Source organism: Tachypleus tridentatus, chromosome 12 (assembly GCF_004210375.1).
Source record: "Tachypleus tridentatus isolate NWPU-2018 chromosome 12, ASM421037v1, whole genome shotgun sequence".
NCBI classification, from domain to species: Eukaryota; Metazoa; Arthropoda; class Merostomata; order Xiphosura; family Limulidae; genus Tachypleus; species Tachypleus tridentatus.
Window position 1 is genome coordinate 92,270,425 of NC_134836.1, and position 15,032 is coordinate 92,285,456.

Sequence of the window (15,032 nt, forward strand, 5' to 3'; positions counted from 1 at the left end):
ACTTTAAATCTTTGTTGATCTTGACTTGACCTCTTTAGTTTGTCAACAGTTTTGAAATATATAAAAAAATGTGATATTTGGATACAAGTTGAACTGTGTATCTGAAGAGTTTGTTTTTTTACTATTTTCTAAAAGAAAGAATAACGGTCAAATCCCAGTATTCGGCTATACAAAGGTTGGCGGCGGTTTCTATTGATTAGCCAATTTTTTCCCGGTCCATCTGTAAATTATAATGGATAGCTAGCACAGATAGTTCTTCAGTAGTATTAGGGGAATATTCGAAAATAAACATCCGAGATGATCTCATCAGAAAACAAGAAAACTTATTGAAAGCAAGGTAACACTTTTCTGAAAGTTCGTTTACTATTATTAAGTGCACCATTATTACTTGCACTGCATTAAAAGTTAAATTTCTTTATATTAAAACATAAAGTTATATTTCGCGAAAAAAGTTTTTAAAATAGCAGTCCAGCATACTTTTTCAGTCTATTTCAAAATCAGGCACATACAAGTTACGTGAGTAACAAGTATAATATTATTATTATTACTCTTTTAAAAATAAGAAGCAATTTGCATCACGTTACTTATTTATAGTTAAAATCCACAAAAATCAATGCTACAAAAGTTAATTTTAGACTAAAAATAAAAGGGTCCGGCTAAAATATTAAAGAAAATAAAAATTACGTTCCTTAAGGTTTTAATGAATTAATGAATGACTGAGTTAAATAAATAGTATATCTGAAAAGTATGTTATTAAATAAATGTACAATGCTTATACTAAGCGAAATTATCAATATAACTGCGCTTTTAACAATAATGTGAAAAATCCTGAATTATGATAATCGAAATATTATTGTAACTGGCATAAAATATCCGTGCTCTAGTATCAGGTTAAAAGGCCCTTTCGTGATTGTCAGAGGTTTCACTGTATCAGCCCTTCCATTAACCACAATTATTCATATCACTATCCCAAGATGAGTCCATATTCGGAAATAAGTTGAGTTAGAACGCCTAACTTTCATATATCCATATACCTGTACTCATTTATTATATGCAACAATACATTTTATTATAAATTACTCCTTTCTGTAACTCGCTTCAAAAACTGTGGTAAACAGATGTGATTAAATTAATTACTTCAACTATATATTATAATAACAAAGTGCTCACTTATCTCAGATAGTACATATTTTTAAGACTATCGATCATACAACAAAGAATATTTATGAAACGTTCAGTCAAGAAACGTCTGCATACGTACATACGAGGAACTGTGCAATGACAAATATGCATATCATCATACGGCATGTAAAGATGCACAACTCTATTTTACCAAAACATGTACTCACCTACATTTGGATGATTTAGCTTGCGGCAAATTCTGGCTTCCCTTTCTAGCTTCTGGAAATCTGAAATAAATACAGTATTTCAAACATATCAGCTACGTAATAAACCCAAGCACTTTAAAAGTACACAATGAATTTAACAGCTTAGATAATAGCATGTATCAGCGTAATTCAATAATGAATCAAAAATAATTGCACCAATCTGGCGTTGATATCTGATTGTATAGTATCCAACACCAAATACAAAAAAAATGAAGTTGTTATGTATGGATATAAATCTTTCTACCGATCTTGGTTCATCTTAACTCAAACATTTATGCTTACTGGTTCTGTTTAGACGCACATACATACTTATATTAAATGCTGGGTTAACTTCAAACATTTCGTTTTGTTAATGTATAATTACAAAAATATAAAATTTTAGTAAAAATCCCAGCACATACAACAAACATTTAATGTATGAAATATTGGAAGAAACTGTAAGAGCGAATCTGAGGTATATAATTAAATTTACACATATCTTTCAATGTGGACAAAGGTCACAGCGAGCCAGACTACGTGAGAAACATAAAATGCCTGTCAAAAGCGTGTGTGTATTTTATTATAATAAAGTCATATGGGGTTAACTGTTACGTCTACTGAGGGAATCAAACCCCAGATTTTAGCATTGTAAAAGAGTAGACTTACCGCTGTATGAGCAGAGAACGTCAAAATGTCCGTAGATATAATTTAACCTTTAAATGGAAGGTATGACGCATGTACCATAGCGATTATTAGCTTACGCAACATTAATAGAAATGCAACAGTATAATTTCTGTACATCGTTTCTGCCGTTTCAGACACGATGCCTGACGGGATCATAGTTGGTTGTTTTTTTTTAACCGCTTCATGATTGATTTCAGTCATGTTACACAAACATTGGTGCTGTCTACAATAACAGAAATATTTAAGCCGTTGTTAAAAAGATAAAGAGTTTCTTACATCGGATCGGCGGTGATGGCTGATGGTAGGGGTTAAATAACAGAAACAAGACAGGTAGCTTAAAGTGAAAATGCAATCCCACAAAACATTAACAAACAAGTTTAATGTTTGAGATTTAGTGTGGCCATTATTTCCTCAATATACAAATCTCTCTTCTGACTTCACGTCTTAAAAACGTGTAACTTAGAATAGGTTAATTCTATAATTTTGACTGGAAGTAACGTCCAGGACAGAATGAAAGTAAAAAATCAGAAGTAAAATATTTTGGTTCATATAAACCAAATGAAGAACGATATGTAAATAAAAATATAATTTAAATATTTGCATACAAACATTTGACTAAACGTTGAAACAACATGAGCGGTGGATTCGTAAATCATATACAAGTTGAAACATAAATAAATAAATATGTAACTAAAGTATAACTTTGGCTATACTAACAACATATATTAAAGAAAATGTATGTCAAGTTTAGTTCAGACCGTCACAATGTGTGTGTATAAAATATCATATGCATACATATTGTATGTAGCAAATACTACGCCTAAACTTTCCAAACTTACTTGGGTTGAATTGTAAAAATACAAGAAATATATATAATATCAATTTTTAATAGAATAAAACCTATACTTACTAATAACCGATTGATATCATGCCTCAATCCAGAATCAAACTTCTGATTTTTACCACCTCAGTGGAGACTTAAATTTGATCATGTACTTTTAACAGAGCACTCGTAGTGAATTTTCTAGATACAACACCTTTCCATTTGAATTTCAGAACGTTATAATCATAATAAGATTGTTTGACGGAAAGCATGAGGTCCTAATCTTGTAGAATAACCATTATCTGATTTAAAAAGGATTTTTGTTAAACATAATATAATAAGTGGTATAACTATTTAAGACGCATTGTTTTTTTGTTAAGCTTAATACGTCATATCAGTGTGTTTGTAAGTGACCGACTATTCCCTTTTACACATGAACCTGAGTTCGCAAATGAAATAATTTAAGTTTTAATTTAGGTATTTGATATTTACACCCTGATTAGCACCTTACGTGACACAAGGTTAAGGCATAGCCATGTCTAATTCAGAATTTTTTTTTTTAATCACAGAGATGGTAACCACACAACAGAATCTCCTAGCAACTATTAATGAGTATAGGGGTTGACTGTCATGGTTATAATACCCTCACAGCTCAAAGTTCATATCGCAAATTAAATCTTAAACCTTCCGATCCACAGCCCGCTAACCACTAGGACGTACCATGCTTAATGGAAAACAGCCCTGATTTAGCAGTATAAGACTAGAGGGAAGGCAGCTAGTCATCACCACCCACCGCCAACTCTTGGGCTACTCTTACCAACAAATAGTAGGATTGGCCATCATATTTTAACGTCCCCGTCACCTGGCTATGCTGGGCCTCATATTGAAAGGCAAAAACACAAATGATGATTTTAAAAAACGATCTGTTGATCTGCATTTGTTACTCAACGCATAAAATGACGGGGTGTGCTCACTTAGTATTATACAACGCATATCATTGTAAACAAGGCCTTTCTCTGTAAAGATGTGCCTTATCTCTGTTTTTATTGTTCGAAATAAATAGTCACCGAAAACAAGCAAGATTAAATAATAACCTGATTGGAAAATATACCAATTGTTTAAAGCTCACGTATATAGCTCAGGAATAGATATTAATATTTGATAGTGGTGCAGCCACATATACAGTATTATTTTACCTGAAGAACTGAACACGAAATAGAGTCGGATCCGAGCTGCCAGCTTTGTTCACTTGCTATATTAATTTTTTTAACACCCTATAGGGCACTGTTTCACCCTTAACATTTTCCTAGACTAATTTGAATAACAACAAACATCATACGTAAATCATCTAAACGAGCCGACAGAGATACGTATTATGTGCAGTTTATACAAGAATGAATACAGAACAAAAGTGTTTTATCACAATGTCAACGAACATGTTCAGCACCTCTAAACACCTACTTGTCGACGGTCTTGCGACTGATTACAAAATTGGCATTACTCCCATAAATAAAGTATTTCGGTTTGTTGGCGGTGACGAAACGGCTGCAATACATTGTTGCAGGCAGGTAAATAATAGAAGTCGTCATGGTTGAAATGAATCAGCCAAAAATGTTAAATTTTATTTTATAGTAGGTGATTTGCAGTCAATGAATACACAGCAAACACTCGGGTTATCTTAAAATAATCAGGACCCCAAATAATAATAATAGTTCATTTCTGTTACTTGCTTTGTTAAATAAGCAGTTTCGGTCATTAAACTTAACATATAATAATAATAATAATAAATTTATTAAGCAATAAATTAGACACAAAAAATCAAATAACAATATAAAACCATCAACAAAGAGTTAACTCGTCCTGTGATGGTTAAACACATAATAAAATAAAATCAAAACTTACAAAATCAAAATAAAATTCCCAGAATATTATCATCAGTATTTAAGATCCATTGTTTTAAGTATTTCTTTTGATTAACACGACTAATAGAAGATCTTATACTATAAGGAATAAAATTATGAATACGAGGTGCCAAATAAAGATATTGATGAAGTGTAACTGTTTTACGTGGTGTGGGTACATTAATTGGAAAAAAAGATTGAAATCGTGTAAAATATGAAGTGACTTTAAAAGGCCTATTAAAAGAAACATGCACTGTAGATAAAGCTAAAAAATATAAATAAAGTTTATCATATGAAAGAGGGGAGTTAAATTTACTGAAATCGGTATCAAGCCTATGGGTAAAAATAAGAGAGAAAACACTTTTTGCAACTTGTGAATAGGAATTAAAAAGTCTTATATGTGCCACCCCAAATTGAAATACAATATTGTAAGAAAGATTGAAAGAGAGCATAATATACACTTAACAAAATATGATAAGGAGCACAATGACTAAGTTCAAAAATTAAAATAGAACTATATTTTAATTTATTAACTAAAGAATTAATATGAAATTGCCAATTTAATTTTCGATCTAAAATAATTCCTAAATATTTAACAGAGGAAACTTGAGTCAATTTGGGACACTTACAATTAGGGTAAGTATAACAATCACTGGAATGATAAAAATAGAAGGAAAAGCTGGAATGACACCATAAAGGTTAAACTGAAGAAGAAAAGATTTAGATATATTTAAGGATAAGCCATTACAGAAAAGCCAATTTTTAATTTTATTAAGATCACTAGAAATAATGGCTTCATTAATTAGATTTGGCTTACTATAAACAACAGCAATATCATGGGCATAAGCTTGGATATCTCCAGAAAACTGTTGGTAAAGAATATCATTTATATAAATGAGAAATAATAAAGGGCCCAGAACAGAACCTTGTGGTACTCCAACATTAATTGTAAGCCAATCACTATAATTATTATGAATACAAACCGATTGCTTTCTATTGTGAAAGTAAGAAAAAACCAATCAAAAACAATACCTCTAAAACCATAATAAGATAATTTATTTAACAAAATTTTATGATTAACAGAATCAAAAGCTTTGGGTAAGTCAAGAAAACAGCAATTGATGAAGATCAGAATCCAAAGCTTCTGTAATACTTCCCACAAGTTTAGCAACAGCAACCTCCGTTCCAAGCCCAGGCCGAAAGCCAAATTGAGAAGGAGACAAAACTGAATGTCTATCAAGAAATGATAAAATTCTAATCTTCATAGATTTTCAAATAGTTTAGAGAAATGTATTAATAAAAAATAGGTCTATAATTCGTAAAATCAAAATATTACCAGATTTATAAATAGGAATGACCAATGATAACTTTAAAGCATTAGGAAACTTCCCTTGAGTAAAGATAAATTAATAAAAAAGTCAAAATTGGTGCAAAAGATTAGCATTAGCTTTCAAAATCTTAACCGAAACACCATCTACACCATTAGAAGCTGAATTTGATAAGGAGAAAATATTATTCATAGTTTCAGATACAGTAACAGGATATAGGTAACAAGAAGAAGAAGGAGCAGGAGGCATGCCCTGAGAACAAAATTTAGGATCGAGCAAGTAGATTTAGCAACATTAACAAAAAAATAATTCAAATCAGATAAATCAGTAGTACCAAAATTACAATTTTTTTTTTTTTTTTAACATCAGTAATAGAGTTATCAATATTCCAATTCTGTTTAATAGTTTTAGCATTCTTAAACAGGTTATGATAATAAGTCCATTTAGTCTTACGGGTCAAGCTAACAACATAATTCCTTAAACACTTAAATCTAATCTTTAGATAAATATCATCAGGAAATTGATGTACTTTCTTTTTTAACTTATCTCTTTTAATCATTAACAAAACCAATTCACTGGTAATCCATGGCTTAATTTTTCTAAACTTTCGTGACACAGAAACAGTAGTAGTACAACTTTGAATACAATCAGTTAACACTTCAGCAAAATTATCATAAGCAACATTAACATCAGAACAATTCATAACACAGGACCAATCTGAAAATTTTAAACAAGAACTCAAATCATTAAACTTAATCTTTTGAACATTTGAGACATGTTCTAGATCTGTTAAAATGTCTATACATAAAACAATTGGAAAATGATCGGTCAAAAACTCTCAACAATATAAGAATAACAATTTTAACAGTATTTCCACTAATTAAAAAATGATCAATACAAGAATTAGTAACATTGGTTATCCGTGTAGGAGAAGAAATAATAATACGAAGATTGTTCTCAGACAAAAACTTAAAATATGCATTCTTGTAACAAACATCATCAAATTCCAAAACATCTATATTAAAATCACCAACAAGTATATTAATATCATATTTGTATAAATTCAATTCTAATGAAAGCTCATCAATAAATTTCAATACAGGCAATCTAGGAGATCGATAAACAACAAAGAGATTAAATTTCTTATTTTGAATCATACAAAATAAAATTAAAGCATCAGACTTAATGTACTGTACTTCTTTTATCGTAGTCAGTATCTCAAATTTAACAAAACTGCCACCCACTAGCCTTATTTAGACCAGAAGATGAAGAATAAAAGGAGTAACCTGGAATCGAAAAGGAAACAAATCCATCCTCAACAAACCAAGTTTCAGAAAAAGCTATTATATGAAATTTAACAACGCTTGATTGTAAAAAAACAAGAAATTGGTCAAAATTTTGAGTAAGACTTCGAATGTTAACATGTATTAAATTTAAATGACCAACAGAAAAAACATTTGGTAAATCAGAAAGAGAAGACAAAGTTGGTGTAACACCAACAATATCATCAAAATCATCAGCCATTGCAGTATTTATAAATTATTAAGATCAATCAAGCAGCGTAAAACAATGGGCTGAGTAGTTTCTGATTTCCTAATAAGAATATTACCATTCGATACCCAAAGAAATTTATAGCCAAGATCTTTCTGTTTTCGTTTTGCTTGCATGAAAATATCACGATAATATGGGGAGAGATGTTCGTTAACATAAACTGGATAAGATTCATTACAGACCTTAATATCATTAGTATTAAGAGAGCGAAATTTAGTTTTCTTAAGTTTAAGCAGATCAAATTTAATTTGCTTACGACAAAACTTAACAACAATCTGTCTCAGACTCTTATTTTCAGTTGTTTTCTTTCCTATACGATGAACAGTGTCAATATCTGTAGGAGCACAGTCAACCCCAAAAATAGTTGTAATCTTCTCAACAACTTCTTGCAAATTCTCATTAGGCTTCTCTGGAATACCTCCAATCAAAACATTATAGTTATAAGAATATTGTTCCGCATCACACATCTTCCTCCGAAAACTTGCCATCTCCTTCCACAATTCTTCATTTTCATGTTTTAATGTTTTATTTTCCTGTTTACACTCCTTAACTTCAGCTCTCAAAGTTGTGATATCCTCACTCATAGTTTCTACCTTCTCTGAATAAAATTGAAAGGAATTCACTAATTCTTCGACCTTTACATATGGTAATTTTTAGTTTTATTTATTTACGTATGAATTATTTTAAATTCGTACTAGACTCTTGGCACTCGGTCAAAAGAAAATAATTCAAAAGTTACAACGGAGCCCCAAAAGAAAGGGATAATGGAATTTCGTTTTAGAAGGGGGGGGGAGGCTAAGCGGGTGAAATCAGACTGAAATGAATCGGTTTTCGTGAAACTGCAATAGCATGTTACATGTCAGTAGTGTGTAAAAGCAATATTTTCTATGTAGATTTTTGAAGATTTCAAATTCGGGTCCAAAGGCATTTGGAGAGTTGTTAGGACTAGATCTACGGAACTGTATGAAAGCCAACATAGTCACGCAAGCGATAATTTACAACAAGCATTAATATTTAGATCTTCCAAGTGTTCATAGCTGGATTCCCTGATAAGGTACCAAGAGGGGTTCCTAGGGCTTTCAGATTTGGATTTGCTGACTTACGTGAAAACTTGAATGGACACATTTATTGTTTAAAAGTGTAGATATTTAGATTTTCGAAATTGTTTACAATTTTCCAGAAGCATGTAGGGAATTGTCCGACATAAATAAAGGTATTCTTCGACGGGTGCTTTTAGCATAGTATTCAAATGAGTGACAATTTACCCCCCTTTTTTTTTTTTAAATGATTTCTGTAGAGTTAGTTATGCAATCATAAGAAAAAAAACTAACTAAAATTCTGCTGATGTATAATTTAAAATAATAGATTTAATTATCTTTATTTCAAAATAATCGTGTGGATATATAGGCTTAACATTAGCACACTTTGGGACACTAAATTTATCAGGTATGTTAGCAGTTAACCATAATGAAGACGACTTATCACAATAATAGATTTCTATGATAAAAGTAAATACGTTATCACTTAAAGTCTTTTTTTTTTTATGTATATTTTTTCCCGTCAGAAAAAGCAAATTTACTTGGTTCTATTTTGTTTTTTCCAATCCATGTGCGATATTAATATTTTCATGTCCACCAATATCGAGGCAATGTGCGGATATTCACTACTAGTCTTTTTTAAAAGAGTAGGGATATATTTAGACTATCTCGAGGCAATGTGCGGATATTCACTACTAGTCTTTTTTAAAAGAGTAGGGATATATTTAGACTATCGACCCTATTGGATCATTAGGCCGCTTCCCTCGGTGGACTCGGCAGATAGCCCGATGTGGCATTGCTATAAGAAAAACACGTAGAGAACCACACGCAATGCTACCACTAGTTGGTTATTTGGGCTTTAAGTTCTATCGACAGGCAGGGTCATTAAATTATGGCAGTCAACGTGTTGAGACTTCTCACCCATCACTAAGGCTGTGCGCGGTTAGAATAACGAAGTGCAGGACGATTGATTGTTGTGTGGTCACGGGAACATCGCAGCTTAGAAAGAGTACAGTTTGGGGTGCATGAAAGACCGGAACACAGTAATTATTTGGGGAGCAAAAGGTATAGCCCCCAGAATATTTGATATTTATGTACGTCACATGGAACAATTCTTACAATATACATGGCAACACACAGACATAAAATATATGACAGTCTTGATACTGCCTTCGTTGTAATTGAATCAAGTATAATTTTATTGTTTTTCTTAACTGCCCACAGACATGCAACTTATGAAAATCCTGTTTGAAACTTTTTTTATACAGATTTTGTACATGCGTAAAAAGTTTCAAAGCTAGGTGTCAGGTTTGTAGTGTATTAGTTCATTAAGCAATGGTATCTTTGATATATACACACAGATATTTTGCGAGTCCTAGCTTTTATTTTTTTTCAAACTTTACATAAACATCAACAACGTTTTTGTTTCTTTTGATTTATTAACATAGATTCAAACTTGTGATGTATATTCATGACATTTGAAAAACACGCAGGTTTAGTTTGGTTTGGTTTGAATTTTGCGCAAAGCTACAAGAGGGCTATCTGCGCTAGCCGTCCCTAATTTAGCAGTGTAAGACTAACAGATTACAAATCGAGTGCTTTAACCAACTGGTCATGCTGGGCCAACACGTTGGTTCAAGATGTCTCGAAAGAAACAAGAAAAATCCTGCAACCCGAGCGCTTTCGAGACGTGAACCTTTTTTCTTCAGGGGCAAACTATATATGCATTATAACTTTTATACAGTTAATTAAATACATCAAAAAATATATGCGACTATTTCTTAAATAATTCCTTTATATTATAAATGATTTCAGAAAATGCAGTCACGTATCATAATGTTTGTGTTTGTTTTAGAGCAAAGCTACACTGGGTTACCTGCCGCGTCCACTGTAGGGGATTGAACCCCGGATTTCAGCTTTGGAAGTCGGTGGATTTATCGCTGTCTCACTTTGTTATATCAATTACGTAAAATATCCCTTACATACATTTTTTTTCGATCCTAATTAAACGAGAGTTATTTTGGGTTGTTATTTTTCCATTCTTCTTCATGTGTGTTTCAATGGCCCACAAATAACATTTAAAATTAAGTAAGGATCCCCACAAACACTTTGCACCTCAATGGTGTATACATTTTGGAAGTAAAATTTCCTCACCTATAAATATATCTGTCCGTCTTATATTTGCCTGTATTAAAAAAACTGTTTCTTCCATCGATCGTCTCTCAAGCTTTGTTTTCCCGCTGCAGAATGCGTTCAACATAGATATATTTAGAGACAGATTAGTTATGTCGTATATATCAGTTTCTCTATATATGAAGTAAAAATAATCACCAGTGAGAGTCATTTGTACAGCTTCACAGCATGGAATTTAAGGCTTAAAACATGTACATATACGTAGATTAATACCCCTTAAATTAATTATAATAACGTTCGTAAACAGACACATTATACGTAGAGAACCTAATACACACAGATGGAAAGACAAAAACCATAAAATACACGTGTGCGTGTATATAACAAGAAATATAAAAGAAATAGCAAAGATATATGTATAAGAAATGTACGCAAACAGAGCAAAACAAGTTAACATACAGAGAGAGATTCATCGTTGGTGAACTGATGTATAGATATAATAGACAGATTATTGAAAAGAAAGAGAAAGATGGATAAGTTGTAAAACGACATGTCCTGTAAATTACTAAGTTGTTTTATCCTTATAGATATGTTATCTTAAACATTTCAGAAGGCGTATATCTCATAATGATTAAAGGGGCTATATGCAAAGGAAAGAGTTATACAAGAAAGAAATTATTATAAAAGGTGGTCGAAGTCGTACAAAGGCACCTGATATTATGCGATACAGCTCGACTTTAATTACGAGCAAACATTATCAAGTCAGTTTCGACGCTGTTCTTTACATACAAAAGCATACACATTCAAAGCATTATATACACTACACAATGGATCTGTCCTATTCCACACTCATCGCCGTACACAGAAAGAGAATAAACAAAAGTGTTATGTCTCACACAAACGAAATTCGTCAAAAGCGACTGTTGTTTTGTTAAAAACATTTTCTCAAATGTACATATCCCACCTGATGTTCTTTGCCTTGTAAATATTTGTCTAAAGTTCCATCTTTAAAAGAAGTGCTTTAGACGAGCAAAATGATTTATGCATCAGACACTTCAACATCTACTGGTCTTACCAAGAACAATGCATTTCATGACATTTTCTTAAACTCAATGATAAACACTGGCTCTTTGACATCAGAGATAACTATATAGTTAAAAATACTGCTTTAGAACTGGTTTAATTATGCTACATAAGCCAAGTATACTCAACAAACAAACAAATTAAGACTCTTCGACAATAGGAAATCTCACTTCAACATACCTATGTTTTGTTAATCAAAATATTTTCAACTATCACGAATGTTCATCATGAATAAAAAATATTTAATTTGGCGGATTGTCGGTATGACGGCATTATAAAGGAATTTTCGAATTCAACGAATTTTACAAATTCCACTGTTCAAGCAGTATATTACTATATCACTCTAGAAAGAACAAAATTAATCAAATAATGGTTAATAGCATCCTCTTTTAATTTAGTATGACGTTTAGTTATGGAAGCTGTTCACGTAAACGTTTGAAGGAGAAACACAAACTCCTTTTAAGTTGCAAGTTGTTCACCGCTCTGTGTAGCTAATTTACTTCGAAAAGCAACAAAATTATAAAACTTCGCTAAATCAAAACTTTATTTAATTACCACAAAATTTCAGAAAACGTTTCTTTCTTGGGTTTGAGAACTGCTTTCTTTGTTATTGGTCTTATAAGAAACAATTTCGTTTAACACTATTATATCTAAATTAATATCATCAGTAAAATACTAGTTTGAGTAACTTTTTTTTTTCACTGAATGAAAATAAAAAATATTCTATTAACATAATTTCCTGCAACATAGTAACGGTGTTCAAAATAGAATTTTCTATTGGGGGGCATTTTAGTGTTCTATATATTTAGTACGTACTAATTAAACTATTTAATGAACTTGTCCCTCTTATACAGCCTATGCAAATTTATATTACTTCAGTTACATATATATCTTAACCTAGTGCCAATTCTTTGACTACTCAGAATATTTTTTATTCAAATTAATCAATTACAATAGGTGATATTATCGTAACCTGCTAAAAATCTAACAACATTTATTGTTACATTTCATAACGTTTAAATGAAAAGTTAAATTGTGAAATTACAAGACGAAATTAATTTATAATATTTTTGATACACACTAAGTGTATAATACATACGGTTTGTTTCAGAATTTTCGTGCAAAACTACACTATCCCCAAACCTGAGTTAAGATATTTTTGAGAGTGGAGCTTGTAAACAGCTCCCATCAATGAATAGGCTACTCATGTCTGACTGAGTAGAAAAGTTAACAATCATTCTTTCAGTGCCTCCACTAATTGAAGGGGTCCCAGGGTACAAGCTATAATGTGGGATAGAAAACTTACCCTACATTTAGGAGGTGACTCCGTAAGTAGGACCCATACTGCGGTGGGGATACACCGTCTAACAGTCTTAACTTTCATCCGCTAGTCTCACATACAGAAATAATATAAAGAAATATCAATTAAAATAGATAAAAAAATAGAAATTTGGAGAGCTAGATGTAGATGCTCCACTTCACAACGTCCCACAGCTATACCACCCTTCACTGCTTGGAGACAGTTGTGGAAATGTGACTGTTCTTCATGATGAAGAAAAAAAAAACAACTAAAAATTAATTGAAACAAAGTACCATTTGGGGCAAGTAATTTAAATAAACCTACCTCTTGAAGTTAACATTCCAGCCCCAATTTCTTTGAAAAGGTAGTGTACCTGAATTGTTCTAAAATATACATCCTGTTCTTCCACCCCCCCCTCCCCAAACAATATTGTATTTTCATCTTGATTTAGAACGTATTTTGTTAAGAAAGTAATGAAATAATCAAGTTTTCTCTTATTGGCTCGAACAGTATTCCAACACATTCATTGGATCTTAAACTGATTGCGTGTTTTGTTTCGTCATAATTCTTCACAGCAATCCACTAGGTTGTAGATGAACAAAACTCGTCTTATTATGGCGATGAGTTAAGACTGCCTTCGTGGCAAAAAAAAAAAAACAAAAAAACAAAAAAACTTGAGTTTTGCAAGCATTTAAATTGTTAAGAAAAGTTAATTTTGATGTTAGTGAAATTTGATTAGTAAAGTGAGAAGTATACGAAATCTGGAGAGAGTACTTAAAAATAAACGCCATAGAAGTGACACGAATCATTCCAAGTTGAAATATCCAAGTGCGATTACTTCGCTATTAAATTTCTTTTTATATCGTATGATCAAGCGTGTCTTTATAGTAAGTAATGCGATAATTACCAAAGGCATTTAGTTCATTACGGTAATTTATCCATTTATCATGACACACTGTTGTTAATACAATATTTCTTCTTGATCACAGGAGATTCATCATTTATCATGTTATGGAAAATAGACTTAAACGTAAGAAAAGATGTACTGTTATGGTGAATGAAAAAAAACTTCACAATGGAAGAAGGGCTCTCATGAAAGATAAAGCAATGAATAGATTGAATTAAGTAATTATAAAGAAAGAACACAACGATATATTAAAAAATGGCGAGAGAAAATCAAAAACTACTTTGAGGCATAAAAATAAATACATTTTTAATTATTGTTACGAAGTTTTAATTACCTAAAGAAGCTTTAAAAGCTGCACACACATACATACAAATTAAATGACAAAATGATGCCAGAATATTTCGTTTGTTTATTTGTTCAATTTAGTTAAAAGTTAGTAGTTTCAAATTTAAGTGATCGACTAGAGAAAACTCGAGTAGTCAATATCACAACTGCCAACTCTTGGACTATTATATTCGGGGACGTCCGTCACATAATGCGCCCTTACGGCTGAAAAGGCGAGCATATTCGGCGATGGGAATCGAATCTGAAACCCACAAATGAGTAAAGCGCACTACCCACCAATCTATGTCAAGCCCTGTGACAAAGTTCACATTTTTTATTTCAAATAATTATGTTCAAAGATAGCGCTTCTGCCATCTAAAATCTGCTTTTCAGATAATTACTTGTTTTCTTCAACATGCACTTTCCGAACAAGTCTTTGTACTTTGATAACTCTAAACTCAGGGGATCTCTCCCCCCGCGGTGTACAGAGTGCAGATAGCTCACTGTGTAGTTTTGCTACAAGACAAAAACGACTTATGATAATTCGTACAACGCCATTTAGTTCTTCTGTCTTTTCTGTTGGAGTGGAAATGT

The 15,032-nt window shown here is 31.8% G+C and overlaps 1 protein-coding gene across 6 annotated transcripts in view; it reads right to left on the reverse strand.

Moving 5' to 3' along the window:
• Positions 1-15,032, reverse strand: part of LOC143233996 (calcium/calmodulin-dependent protein kinase type II delta chain-like) — a 159,032-nt gene that overhangs the window by 120,350 nt on the left and 23,650 nt on the right. For all 6 annotated transcript variants that reach the window (XM_076470979.1, XM_076470977.1, XM_076470981.1 and 3 more), the window contains exon 3: positions 1,350-1,409. In XM_076470979.1, the coding sequence (XP_076327094.1) occupies positions 1,350-1,409 (60 nt within the window). The remainder of the gene's footprint in view (positions 1-1,349; positions 1,410-15,032) is intronic.